The sequence below is a fragment of the Aedes aegypti genome, chromosome 3 (assembly GCF_002204515.2).
Source record: "Aedes aegypti strain LVP_AGWG chromosome 3, AaegL5.0 Primary Assembly, whole genome shotgun sequence".
NCBI classification, from domain to species: domain Eukaryota; kingdom Metazoa; phylum Arthropoda; class Insecta; order Diptera; family Culicidae; genus Aedes; species Aedes aegypti.
The window spans coordinates 368,404,595-368,420,019 of NC_035109.1; the positions used below are offsets into that span (position 1 = coordinate 368,404,595).

The following is a 15,425-nucleotide window of genomic DNA, read 5'->3' on the forward strand; positions in this document are numbered from 1 at the left end:
ACCGCAACAGATGAGATGTTTTTCTTTGCTTGCTTTGATCGTGCTTCATACTCAAATGAGAGCGAATTCTGCAATGCCTGATCACAACATATTCTATCGTCGAAAACGTGATTTTCATTGGATTTAGTATGAAAAATGGCTAAAAAGTGGAAAAAATCAAAATTTCACCGATGGAATATTTTAAAACTTTCCGATTATTAAAATATAACCCCCACGTTTAGTTCAAATTCCATCATTTCTGGGCCACCCTGTTTTGCCCTATAACAAAACTAAATAAGTTATCCACAAACACTTACCATACGATCCGGGAAAGTAGTAGTACCCTCGGCTGTTCAAAATCTGCACGCAAGCACTTCCGAAAGCGGCTGCCAGCATCAGTCCGACGAGTGTCACGGCGGCCACCAACAGGGCATCCCTTCGCAGTTCTCGCTTGGTCCTCCTCGATCCGCCCTTTCGGTTGGTTCGACAGCTGATGGAATACACCGAAACGCCCAGCAGTCCCCACGTTAGGAACGTTTCCTGCGCTGCACTCATCCAGCTCTTGGAATTGATGAAAAAGTCCGCCCAATCCGTAGCGGGGAAAACGTTCTTGATGCTGTCGTAATTCACCATCGACAGGAACTTAGACGTGACGGCAATGAGGCCAATGAAGGCAAAGCAGAACAATCCGATAACTATCTTTCCAAACGATCGAATTCCTTTGCACAGCACGACGAAAACGAACGTCCACAGAATGGCCAGATTAAATGCCAATTGGAATCGCACGGCTCCGATTCCGTTGATTCCTCGTACACCCGGACCCAGCTGATACCGCTGAAGCACCACACCGTTGAAGTAATCCGCCACCGTGTCCGAAAGTCGAAACGATTGATTCCCTGGTCCTCGGTACATTTCAAAAATCTCCTGCCATCGGTATTTCTCACTCCGGGACACGAACGAATCCCGGAAGTAGACTAGGACCCAGCTGAGCGAGATGGCCGAGTAGAGTGAGATTAAACCTTGCGCCAGGATCAGCGCTATCCCAATGCCCTTGCAAATCGGGCTGATGCGCCACATTGTCACCGGTCCTCCGCGCACCCTCGACCCCAGCACCATCTGGAGCCACAGCATCGGAATGCCGAACAGGAACGAAAAGATCAAGAACTGCACGATAAAATTCGCGCCAAAGTGAATACTGAAGATGGCGAACCGAGACATGTTGAACAGACCGAGCGTGCAGAAACTGCACGCCATCGCCCGGGACATCATGTGCGGCCACTTTGGTTTCGGTCGTCCGTTTCGATCCATCTCCGGAACGGATTCGTCGTCATCCGACGAGTCGGAATCGTCCTCTCCGCCGGGATGACCCCCGATTGCAATCGTCGTCGACTGGGGCGACCCGTTCCGAGTACTGGCCGCATTATTGGTGTTGGCCGCTGTCACCGTCGATTCCGTTCCGACGGCCAAACTCGTTACGTCACCCGTGCGTCGCGAATCGTCATCGTCTGGCCTTGAACGGGACCTGCGAATTATAGATAGAGACCAGAAAGGAAGGCGATTACTTTCCTGAATTCTTCTTTCTATCCTTGAGGATGGGAACCGGCTCACTCGAACAGGGAAGGAAAGTCCTTGGATGAGATCACAAACATGTTGTAGCTGAACAGTGCCATTGTTGGGACGGAGTAAGCGTGCCGCCAAAGGCCATCAGTCAAGTTCAATGCAACGATTTTCCCACAACTGTTTGGTAGGCTGGTTACAATAATAGACTGCGGGTGGGAGTATCGACAAAATTACCACGTGCTGCCATGCGCTTCGCTTTGCTGCATCCTGATACACCCAAATCATCGGTGGAGTGAATGGCACACTTTCAAAACCGTTTCAAGGTATTGTAGCATAGCGTAGCATAGCATAGACTGACTGAAGACATGTACATGCACCAATGGTTACCAGGGTTTATGCCGACACTTATGGTGACAAACCATCCATAGTTTGTATGAAAATTACATAATGGTAACGTTGCCACGATAAAATTGTGTTATCAAGCATGAAACGAGCTCACCAATTGACAATATATACTCGACTGAACACGAATATCTTTCGCACTTGCACAACGCAAACCGGACACGATTGATCTTGATTCCGTCACTCGGGCACAGGAGTATGCGACAGAATCAAACAACCACACACACTACTCACACTTTACAAACCGTTACAAGGTTTTGTAATTGTGAGGAAGTAGCGTTTTTTTTCATCATAATTTTGTAGAACTGGATAAATTGAATCATGGTTGATCCATGGTGAATCCATGGACGTAGATAGGATTTTAATCAGGTTAGTTCTTGCAACCACAAAAGTTTATTCACGAATTTCACGGAAAATGAACATTGTAAATAATCTGTGATAAAACGTAAACTATGAAAAACATGTATATCCTTTCTTCAATGTGAAAGCTTGTGCGAAACTCTTAGTGAAGTTTGTTGACTGAGTGACGGATCCTTTAAACGCCTTGGGAAATTCCAGAATAGAAATTTTTACACGATTTCCCTAGTAGCATAAGTAGCTGAATAACAGTTTATTATCTGAAATAAGCTTAATAGTGATTTGTTCAGCTCTTATTCAGTAAAAATGTTTGTTGGGTTGTTTTTAGTTTGTTCATCATTTGCATTCTTTAGGAAGTTTTTTTTCCAAAAAATTTCAATGTATTTTATGATTGCTTTAGTTTTATATTTACATTTGTTATAGGGATTCCTCCTTAAACTACTCCAATTCAGGAATTCTACGGAATTTCGCTAAGGATTGAATCTGGGGTATTGTCAATATATTTTCAGGTATAAATTCAAAATTATTTCAAGGAAATAAAATATCGAAAATATCAATTCCAAGAATATGCAACCACGTTAAACCACAGGAAATGGCTTATTTGGGTGCATTATTCACGTAGAAGCGCAGTAGCCGTCTCCCTTGGTTACCAAAATCAACAATCAGTTAGGTGACGATTGTTTTGCCGCTGTTGTTGGATCGAAACCGGTAAATTTGCCAAATGTTGCGGTATTTCATGCTTGTAGTGAACTAAACCTTAATATCGAACCGTATTGAGTTGCAATATACTCGATTATTTAATGTGTTTGAGCAAAAAGCTTGTGCAATTTGTGAAAAAGACAATATCCTTTATTTGGAATAAGTCCTAATGAGGAATCGTATGCATGATAAAGTGAGTCGATAACATCCTCTGATGTAAGATAACTCCGCAGCTTCTTGCACGAATCAAGCGTGTAAAGCGTATTGCCTTTAAAATGCTAGTGTTCAATTGGTTGTCCTAGCAACACAGTTGCTCAAACAAATTACGCCGATGTAAGAACCTACCAGGCTACTATGTTTTAAAAATTACAGCAGCAGTCGCATATTAAACGCAATAACCAAGAAGTGTCGTATTGCAATTTAATGAACCATGCTGTTAAAGGGTGTACAGATTCAAATTGTGACACACACACATATCTTCAAACTAAAATTCAAAGTAAAATAAAACATATTATGAAAATTTTCGCATGTTTGTTTCATTTAATTCCAATTCCATATCCAAATGCACGAAGTTTTCTCTTCACACTTCTCATAAGGTCCTGTACAACACTTGAACCAACTTTTTTTTGCGTGGCAGTCCATTTTTCCTTTATATCTTGCACCGACTTCACTTCCGGTAGATCCGGACCTTAGAGGTACGTGCGCAAATTTTTTGGGCCGCACAGTGGGACGAAATAAAAAAAATGGGACATGTGTGTTTGTGCTGAAACCATTCGGTTTAGCGTTTCAACATGTTCTACAAAGTTTCAGCATTTGTTAAGTATCGTAAAACGGGGTAACTTTGATAGTTTTTTTTTTCGATGAAAACTAATATTCATGCATGCTGTTTCAATGATTCCTAATTTTTATTTTTAAAACAAGTACTGGCATCCTAGTTATCGATTGCAGTTGATAGATTGCCAAAAGATTTATTTTGAATCGATATATAATTTTTAGGTTGGTTTTCTGTTTTGGGGATACTATGATAATGGAGTATAAATCGAACAAAATTGAATGAATTACTTAACATTTGTAGGGCATTGCATATGTTAACGTTGTATGGAAATTTCTGATTTAGATTGTGCATTCCATAGTACAAAAGGTGCAATTCTACTAGATATTATCAAATGAGCTTTAAATAAACAATTTGATATTTTTCGACAAAATTTCCATTTGGTTGACCAAATGTCAGTCGACGAAATTCTCTTTAGATTTTCGACCAAATGGCCATCCGAGCAAATGTCATTCAACTGAACATCATTTGACCAAATGTCATTCGACCAAATATCCTAAAGCCGTGCACCATTGGTCTAAATGTGGAGATATCAATTTTCGAATCTATGACATTTGGTCGAATGACTTTTAGTCGAAAAACGTTTGGTCGAAGGACATTTAGTCGAAAGTACATTTGGTTGAATGGACATTTGGCCTGAAAGAATTAAATTCTTTATGAAGCTTATTATATTTGATTGAAAGGAATTTTATTCCAAAATTTAGTCGAATAGGGATTTCTAAGATTCTTTTTACATAGTATAATTTTGATGTTAATGAACAGTGAGTGTGTCATTGAAAAGGGGGAAGCATGTATGGTAGGTGCTATTACTGGACGTTACATACACTCCCGTGCATAAGTTTGGGTTCACCCCCTCAAAAACATACAAAAGTGTTCTGTCCATATCTCTGTGATTACGCGTCTAATTGAAACTCTCTAAGCCGCATTCGAAAGGCAAAGAGTTATTCTCACTTCGTATGTATTTTTACAAGAAACATTTTTTGAATTTCATATACTAAATTTTAACTTAAAGCTGAGACATTTTTCAAAAAACATACTGAAAAAACATTTGTAATTTCCTCAGCGTTGGATCGACCAAAATTTTAAAACAAGGTGTCATTAGAATCGTAATTTTATATTCTTTGAAGAGCACTCACGATTTTTTTGCGGAAAAATCTGAAAACTATTCAAAATCAATGAAATAGTCATTCAAGTCATCGTGCAAAAGTTTGGGTTCACCCCTCAGTATGGTGTAACGTGCAAAAGTTTGGGTACACCTGAACTTACTTAACACACGAAAAATCTGTGAAATATCAAATCAATCATGTACGCGCCATTATTTGCGTTTGGAAAAGCTATGAATTATTAAAATCGGTTGAAAAATGGCTGAGCTATTGTGAACCCAAACTTTTGCACGATTGGCATCATATTGAGGAGTGAACCCAAACTTTTGCACGATGACTTGAATGACTGTTTCAATGATTTTGAGTAGTTTTCAGATTTATCCGCCAAAATTTCGTGAGTGCTCATCAAAGAATATAAGATTACGATTCTAATGATACTTTGATTTAAAATTTTGGTCGACCCAATGCTGAGGAAATTAGATATGATTTTTCAGTGTGTTTTTTGAAAAATATTACAACTTTAAGTAGAAATTTAGTATACAAAGTTCAAAAAAAGTTTTTGGAAAAATACATACGAAGTAAGAATAACTCTTTGCCTTTCGAATGCGGCTTAGAGAGTTTCAATTAGACGTGTAACCACAGAGGTCCATATCTTTTGTATGTTTTTCAGGGGGTGAACCCAAACTTTTGCACGGGAGTGTATGCTAGTACAACATAATAGAATGTATGAAATCTGCATTGGTGTACTGGTATTTCTTGAACAATCCTCAAACCTTAATATCCAGAAGAAAATAACTACTGAATACCAAATGGACGGATTTCACGCCAACTCGACACGCGATTGGCAGCACCCCTTCAGAATTCAATGAAACTTTCTGGATGTCAAAAGTATGTGAAACTAAGATACTTTGCGTACTTTGTTTTTTCAAAATCGATCTAGACTAACATTTGGAAAGGGTCAAAGTTTTTTTTTACTTTTTTTTTTATAAACCCGTATAACTCAAAAACGGTAAAACCTACAAAAAAGTGTTTTATGGGGGACTGTCGTGAAATTTCCTGACGTTTTAGAGAAAAATATTGAAAAAATAACAACACATTTTCTACACTGAAAAAAAAAATATTCACAACTTTAAAGTCGATTTAAAAAAACGGCCACTTCAGATTTTGATCATCCTTAAGCAAAAAGTTTCGCAATTAAATTTACTAAAAGTCGTCCATACATTGCAAATTGGGCATATTTTAAAGAAAAAAGTTTTTCTAACATCGAATTTTTTAAGTCCCAAAGTTTTTTTTTTCTTTTTTTTTATAAACCCGTATAACTCGAAAACGGCAAGACCTACAAAAAAGTGTTGTATGGGGGAATGTCGTGAAATTTCCTGAAGTTGGAGAAAAAAATATTGAAAAAAATAAAAACACATTTTCTACACTGAAAAAAAAAAATATTCAAAACTTCAAAGTCGATTTAAAAAAAAAACGGCCATTTCAGATTTTGATCGTCCTTAAGCAAAAAGTTTCGTAATTAAATTTACTAAAAGTCGTCCATACATTGCAAACTGGGCATATTTTAGAGAAAATAGTTTTTCTAACTTCGAATTTTTTAAGTCCAAAACTGATTTTTTTTTTCAAAGATTTTGTTTTAAACTGTCAAATATGATCGTGTTTTCAAGTGATAAATGAGTTTGAATCAGAAAATAAATTGTATTTTTTATTGAGAATAGTTAAAAAACGGATTTATACAGTGATTATGTTTTATAAATGAAGGCAATCAATGGACTTCGCCTCTGCCTATGAGGAAATCAACTCCGTCTAACAATCCGACGGAATTTTATGGTTCGAAAGGTATCACAACAGTATTGCAAACATTGAAAAGTAACAACCTTATCCATATCCCATTAAATTCTCTTCTAGAAAAAGTGTTGTGAAAGAAAACTTACTAAACGTACCTGCCTTAAACGCCAGATGAATAAGAAATAATGAATATGTTTGTATTGTTATCTACCTAAAAAAAGTTGATAAGCTCATAACTCATGATTTTATTTGCAAATAACAGTCTTCTTTTCTACGAAACAAAAAAGACAAAAAAGCGTCAAGGACGAAGGTTAAATACTGGTAATTAGCAACTTTTCTGAAAATTATAACGCTGCTCAAGGATATCACTGGAATAATTCCCAATTCTAAATTTATCATAAAAAAGATAATAAATTGGAAAATGTTAGTTTTATTATAATATCAGACCCATGACACAGTAGCAGTTCAGCTATTTATTTCAAAATTGATAAATTTTGTTAACCCGTAAGCTACGGGGCTGACAACCAAAATTCAAATTGCTCGTATTTGAGCATAATCCCATATTTTTCAGTGAAATTTTGAGGATTGCTTCACTAATAGTTGTAGTTTCATGAGTGAGGGGAAAGTATAGATTCAGAGTATTGTGGACAAAGTTATTCCAGAACATCTCTGGGTCAGGTAGGGTAAAAATCACATAAACTTCCTTTTAGAACTCATTTATCATTTGGAAACGAAATGTTTTCATACAAAAAGTGAATAGACCCGTTATTTGTAATAAGTTACGATGCAGCAGGATATTAAGAAAAAATAAAATTAACCTAGAACAATGCTAAGGCCTCCAAAACATTCTGAAGTTTTGACCATAATCTACACAGGTTCATAAATTATTTTAAGCGAGTGATGTCCTCGTTTAGTGGTTTACAGCACTCATTTAGCCTTAACAGACGTGTTCACAAATTTTGACAAGATATTGGATATTGGAAGTCATCTAAATCAACCTGGAGTTCAGGTCATTTTGATCTATCAAATCTACTACAGTTTATACTCACCCAATTCCTGTGAAACTTTCTCGTTCCCATCCATAAAGCATGATATGACCCGGAAAGTGTACCGCTATGAATATTGATAATCTGAAGGCCTTCAGAACATACTGTAGTTATGGGCATCAATTTCTATATGCAGCTTGACTTATTATTCAAACAATATGTTTTCAATATACCCATACTTGATCGCAAATCTCCGTTAGAGTTAAAAAAAAATTGTTTTAGACGTGTTCACAAGTTTTGACAAGATATTGGATATTGGAAGTCATCCAAATCAACCTGGAGTTCAAGTCTTTATGATCTATCAAATCTACTACAGTTTATACTTAGCCAGTTCCCGTGAAACTTTCTCGTGCCTATCCATAAAGCATCATATGACTCGGAAAGTGTACTGCTATGAATATTAATAATCTGGAGGTCTTCAGAACATACTGTAGTTATGAGCATCAATTTCTATATGCAGCTTGACTTATTATTCAAACAAAATGTTTTCAATACATCCATACTTGATCGCAAATCTCCGTTAGAGTTAAAAAAATTGTTTCAGACGTGTTCACAAATTTTGACAAGATATTGGATATTGTAAGTCATCCAAATCAACCTGGAGTTCAAGTCTTTTTGATCTATCAAATCTACTACAGTTTATACTCACCCAATTCCCGTGAAACTTTCTCGTTCCTGTCCATAAAGCTTCATATGACTCGGAAAGTGTACTGCTATGAATATTGATAATCTGAAGGTCTTCAGAACATACTGTAGTTATGGGCATCAATTTCTATATGCAGCTTGACTTATTATTCAAACAAAATGTTTTCAATACATCCATACTTGATCGCAAATCTCCGTTAGAGTTAAAAAAAATTGTTTCAGACGTGTTCACAAATTTTGACAAGATATTGGATATTGTAAGTCCTCCAAATCAAACTGGAGTTCAAGTCTTTTTGATCTATCAAATCTACTACAGTTTATACTCACCCAATTCCCGTGAAACCTTCTCGTTCCTATCCATGAAGCTTTATAAGACTCGGAAAGTGTACTGCTATGAATATTGAACATTTTAAGGTCTTCAGAACATACTGAAGTTGTGGACATTGATTTCTATATACAGCTTAACTTATTATTCGAACAAAATGTTTAAAATATATCCATATTTGATCACAAATCTCCGTTAAAGTTAAAAAAAAGTTTCTGGTATTGTTTTTCACTTGTTAACAACATTTATTAAAACAGTTCCACTTCTCAACAGGGGGTCCGCGGACCGCCGACCAAGTTAAAAGCACGCTGAAACGAACCCCTACAGCAAGCCGTTTTTTCGCCATTTACAAGGTTGAGAAACAGTGCTCTAGAGACATCTGCAAAGCTTTTGAAATGACATATGGACATTCAAGTGTACTGAGCACCTCCACTAATTTCAACAATGTCTCTTGCAAAGTGTATTAAATTATTTGCATGAGTTTTTGGAAATCACTGAGCATGTAGTTAGCTGGAAGTTTTTACGAATGTTAAGATGCGTTTACAGGAATCAAATCAATTATGTAGATGATGATGGTGATGATGATGATGATGATGAACTACACGCTGTGAAGTAGACCATCGAAAATCATACATTTTGCCTTACGAAAGCAGGAACGATTATTGCAATACAGACGCTTTATGTCTCGTTCGTATACATCATTAACTGTAAATTATGTGGTGGAAGGAAGACGACTGTGTCAATTTGTTGTAGCGTATATTCAAGAAAGACTTTGTATTTTGATGCCCATAACTTCAGTATGTTCTGAAGATCTTCAGATTATCAATATTCATAGCAGTACACTTTCCGAGTCATATGAAGCTTTGAGGATAGGAACGAGAAAGTTTCACGGGAATTGGGTAAGTATAAATTGTAGTAGATTTGATAGATCAAAAGGACTTGAACTCCAGGTTGATTTGGATGACTTCCAATATCCAATATCTTGTCAAAATTTGTGAACACGTCTGAAACAATTTTTTTTAACTCTAACGGAGATTTGCGATCAAGTATGGATATATTGAAAATATTTTGTTTGAATAATAAGTCAAGCTGCGTATAGAAATTGATGCCCATAACTTCAGTATGTTCTGAAGACCTTCAGATTATCAATATTCATAGCAGTACACTTTCCGAGTCATATGAAGCTTTATGGATAGGAACGAGAAAGTTTCACGGGAATTGGGTGAAAATAAACTGTAGTAGATTTGATAGAAGAAAAGGACCTGAACTCCAGGGTGATTTGGATGACTTCCAATATCCAATATCTTGTCAAAATTTGTGAACACGTCTGTTAAGGCTAAATGAGTGCTGTAAACCACTAAACGAGGACATCACTCGCTTAAAATAATTTATGAACCTGTGTAGATTATGGTCAAAACATCAGAATGTTTTGGAGGCCTTAGTATTGTTCTAGGTTAATTTTATTTTTTCTTAATATCCTGCTGCATCGTAACTTATTACAAATAACGGGTCTATTCACTTTTTGTATGAAAACATTTCGTTTCCAAATGATAAATGAGTTCTAAAAGGAAGTTTATGTGATTTTTACCCTACCTGACCCAGAGAAGTTCTGGAATAACTTTGTCCACAATACTCTGAATCTATACTTTCCCCTCACTCATGAAACTACAACTATTAGTGAAGCAATCCTCAAAATTTCACTGAAAAATATGGAGTTATGCTCAAATACGAGCAATTTGAATTTTGGTTGTCAGCCCCGTAGCCTACGGGTTAAACAAATCAAAAGTTATTTTTAAGTCAGATGGAGCTGCAGCTCATTATAAAAATAAAAAAAAAATGCCAGATTATGTAATTTCAAGAAAATACATGGATTGGAAGCAGAGTGGCACTTTTTGCCACATCCCACGGCAAAGGCCCCTGTGACGCTATTGGTGGTACTCTCAAGCGAATGGCAAAAAGAGCAAGTCTTGCAAAATACTATGGAAACACGATCGCAACTCCGCGAGAACTATTGGACTGGGCAGTGAAACAAACTGATACATGTATCACCAAATTAAATTTCTGTTATAAATCTAATGAACAATATGTTAAAATGTCAGAGGAATTGGTGGAATTGTTTGATAAGGTTAAAACTGTCCCTGGTACCCAAAAATATTATTGTTTTATGCCTATTAGTGATACACAAATTGCAGCCAAACGGTATACCAATTCAGAGGATGAACCAAAAATATTCAATTTATTCAGTAAAGCCCAAAAATAATGTAAATATTCATGTGCAGATACTACGTTTTAGGATATATAGCAATAATAAAAATAAAAACAAACCACGACTTTTTTCATAAGCATAATATTTCCAGACACCTGTTAAGATTGGCTTTGACCAAATAAGAAATTAAATATTGTGATATCTTTCCAACCATAAAAAACCCATCGGATTTTTAGAAGGAGTTGATTTTCTCATAAGCGGTATGGTGCGAGATCAATTGAATTTAATAAAAAAAAACTGTATAATTTCGTTTTATTTCTTTTAACTACTCCCAATAAAACAAATATAATCTATTTTGTGATTAAAACTCATTTATCACTTGAAAATATGATCAGACTAGACTATTTAAAGCGAAATGAAAATTAAATAAAAAATTCATTTTGGAATTAAAAAAATTCGATGTTAGAAAAACTTTTTTCTCTAAAATATGCCCAATTTGCAATGTATGCACGACTTTTAGTAAATTTAATTACGAAACTTTTTGCTTAAGGACGATCAAAATCTGAAATGGCCGTTTTTTTTTAAATCGACTTTAAAGTTTTGAATATTTTTTTTTTCAGTGTAGAAAATGTGTTGTTATTTTTTTAATATTTTTTTCTAAAACGTCAGGAAATTTCACGACAGTCCTCCATACAACACTTTTTTGTAGGTCTTACCGTTTTTAACGGGTTTATAAAAAAAGTAAAAAAAACTTTGACCCTTTACAAATGTTAGTCTAGATCGATTTTGAAAAAAAAAAACAAAGTATGTAAAGTATCTTAGTTTCACATAGTCTTCACACCCAGAAAGTTTCATTGAATTCTGAAGGGGTGCTGCCAATCCCTTTGTCGAGTTGGCGTGAAATCCGTCAATGAAGGTATTCCATACCAGATAATTTCCAATACTTACAACCTGAATGAGGTATGAATGAGCCCTGCATAAGATGTAAAATACTTCAAATAATACCTTCTGCATATTCTACAAATACCACGATGATAATTAGAACAGGTGTTGTAATATCTAAATAGTAAATGATGGATTTTTATATAAAAGGGAAATTTTTCAATAGTAGTTCAATACCTCCAGCAGTCCTCAATAGCTATCGAACACAAAATGAAGTATTTTGAATTGTTTTGAACATTTTTTTCAAATACCATTATAATACCAAAATTCGGTATTGGCAACTGAATATGCATGGTATGCATAAAATATTGCGATTTATTCTTTCCTCCTCGGGTACTGTTCGATTATTTTTTATTGAATTAATTATCAATTTATGATCAATCCAAGACATGGACTCCATTATCAGAGCCACATGTTTATTCAAGGAATGTAATTTAGCTGGAAGTCACAATCACAACAATAATTCACCATGAGTAGGAAAACGTATGCTATTTAGTTTCTGATGCATTTTGCCAGAAACGTTTGCTAAAAGCCATGGCGATCAAAATTGGTCCATTCATTCAACGTTAAATGTGCATGCAATGACGCTTCAAGGTTATTAAATTGTTCTATGGCCAATTCTATCAGGTCTGGTCACCGCATTGCAAATTTTTACGCATGGTCACGCTGTATAACTTGAAAGGTAATAAAGGTTTCGAGCACGCACACTGGAAGTTGGCATTGGAAAACGATTAGCAATTACACATTAAGAACGATGACATTTTGAAAGAATAATATTTCATTAAAAATAAAATATTCCTATAACTAAGCGACAAGAATATTAGGGAGGATTTTTTTTTGCAAGAATGATGATGGAAGTAGAATAAATTCAACAGTTTATTGTGTATCCAACGTTGAGCAACACATAGACAAACAGAAAAAAATACCCAACTTTCTACAGATTTGGGTAAAATAAAACATCCCGTCTTCCAATCCGAAAATAACTGAAGAATGAGAACATTTTCCAGAAAAATTTATCATATATATATACACTAGGCACATATACTAATCACGTTGTGAAGCGAAGATAATAATAATCATGTAGATAGATTCGTTATTGACTTCTGATGAAAATTAGGTTTGCCCAAAAAAAAAAAAAAAAACTCGAGATCATCTTCTACTTCTTCTTGGCATATCGTCCTCACTGGGACGTAGCCTGCTTCTCAGCTTAGTGTTCTTATGAGCACTTCCACATTTATTGACTGAGAGCTTTCTTTGCCAATGTTGCAATTTTCGCATTCGTATATCGTGTGGCAAGTACGATGATACTCTATGCCCAGGGAAGTCAAGGAAACCGGGAATCGAATCCAGACACCTTCAGCATTGCTTTGCTTTGTAGCCGCGGGCTCTAACCATTCGGCTACAGAACGCCCCAAACTTAAGATTATCCATTGTGCAAAAAATCTAATTCGTTTTATATCTATTGAACCAAACGATTTTTCGATGAACCATTACTAAATAATCATTCGACGAAATGTTGTAGTCGTTCGACCAAACGTCTATTCGACCAAATGTCCCTTCACCCAAATGTACTTTCGACCATATGTCATTCGAAACAAACGTCATTCCACCAAATGTCCTAAAGTCCAAACTTACTGCGATGAAGTTATTTTTCTTCTTGTTACTTCTCTTTTTTCCATATGGGACAGATATGTTGACTGTATTCGAAAAACTGGGTTTATTCTAAAGGTGCTCATCTTGCCCGTCCTACTCTATTGATGCTCAATGAAAAAATAAAAAAATGATTTTGAATTATTTAGCATAGTTGCAACAATTTTTGTTCGCGCACTTTCTTTAGAAACGTCATTTTGTACGTTAAATTCAGGAACAATTCTGTGGCAAACAAAGGGCTTCTGTATGATCAGGGAATTAAATTTCCATTTCCTGGACTTACTGCGATTAGTTTAAGTTTAACCTAGAATTTAGTATGGAAATTATCAAGTTTCGATAGATAGTTATTAAAATTGATAAAAAAAAAGATGGAGATAGTTACGGCAGATACAATCTTAGAAATGCAGGTTAATTAGGGAAATGGGAAGTGATTGATATTATGTCAGCTAGCGTGAGCCCGTTCTATATAATTTTAAAATAATCCACTGAAAATTCCAGTATTTCATCATACCTGTCGGTGCCCATTCCGGACGCAATCGAACTGAACGTGGTCGTCGACAGTAGCGACACGGGGCTGGGATTGCGCGACGATCCGATCGAGCTCGTTTCCGATCCCATCCCGCCGTATCGACTGTGGTTGTGGTTGTGATGATGAATGTGATGTGAGCTGTGATGCTGATGATGGTGGAACGAAGAAGACGATGACGAAGCCGTCGCCGGTGGTGGCATGCTATTGGTACGCTGGCTGGGACTGGTGCTGGTTCGTATGATCAGATGATTGGTGGCCGCGTCCCGTTCGGCAGTGATCGACACCACGCGAGGTCGCACCTCGGATCGGCGCCCGGTTTGTCGGGGTCGGTTCACCTGCGTGGGGCTGTCGAGGTTCGTTTCCAGAGGGGGTTCCCGTTCGTAAAGCGAGGCCGATACTAGATAGGGAATGAGATCCTCCTCTGTGATGGGAGCACTGGGCATAGGAGGTGGTGGCGGTTCAGTCTGCTGGTAGGATTCATTTGTGGTCAACTCCAGTTCCGAGGCCGGAAGTGTTGTGATGGAACTAAGTTCGTTGTGATCTTCGAGGGCAAGTGATTCCGGTTGCGATGGGTGAGGCAGACTGGCGAGGTCAGTGTACACAGTGCTGAGTGATGCGTTAATACTGTCGTCAATGGAGGCATCCTGGGAGGGTCCGTGAGAATCGATGTGATCCGGCAGCGTTATTGGACGCGCCTTGCGCATCGAGTTGCGAACCCGCGTGATGCTGCGCCGCGGTAATCGATCGAGTGTTGCCGTTGAGGTAGGTTCTGTCGAAGACAATAATAACGATTAATTAGCAAAAACTGACAAAATTTAATAAAAACGATGTAAAAACTTGTTTTTTAGGACATATTGAATAGTTTTTAATTTAATATTTCCTGAATTAAAATACAAAAGGACTGAACACCTCAATTAGCGTTTTGATAGCGGCGCAGCCGAAAACAACACAAAAAGGAAACATTCCACCAAAATAATTTTCCTGAGTGTAGTCGAAATTCCCTGAGAATATATCATAAAAATATTACTACATCATCCTTATGGAACTATGCCAGAATTCAAAATGGACTATTTTGAAGCAGATTTTCGTAGGGAAGGACTAGGATATAAATAAGACCCGTAATGTTAATTGTAGCACACGTTCCTCATGATTTTCATCACTCTTATGTCTTCAATGGTTTTAATAAGTTTTAAGTATATTATTTGTACAGTGGTCACTAGACTGATGCAAATTTTGAAGTTTTTGCTCCCCTATGCTTAAACGGTGTCAATTATGAAGAAAATCATTCTCCCAAAATTTGAAGTGATTCGGAAGAAATTTGAGTGTGCACATGCCATTTGAAGTTTATATGGAAATTACTAT

The 15,425-nt window shown here is 36.6% G+C and overlaps 1 protein-coding gene across 2 annotated transcripts in view; it reads right to left on the minus strand.

The window, feature by feature from the left end:
• Positions 1 to 14,829, minus strand: part of LOC5579925 (sodium- and chloride-dependent transporter XTRP3B) — a 30,003-nt gene extending 15,174 nt beyond the window's left edge. Inside the window, exons 1-2 of one of the 2 annotated variants that reach the window (XM_021850265.1) lie at positions 14,046 to 14,829; positions 297 to 1,501 (exon numbers count right to left, since the gene is read on the minus strand). In XM_021850265.1, the coding sequence (XP_021705957.1) occupies positions 297 to 1,501; positions 14,046 to 14,767 (1,927 nt within the window). In that variant the 5' untranslated portion in view covers positions 14,768 to 14,829. Of the gene's footprint in view, positions 1 to 296; positions 1,502 to 1,587; positions 1,756 to 14,045 lie in introns of those variants that run through there. The other variant, XM_001652163.2, reaches the window with a different exon arrangement.
• Between the last annotated feature and the right edge of the window lie 596 nt (positions 14,830 to 15,425).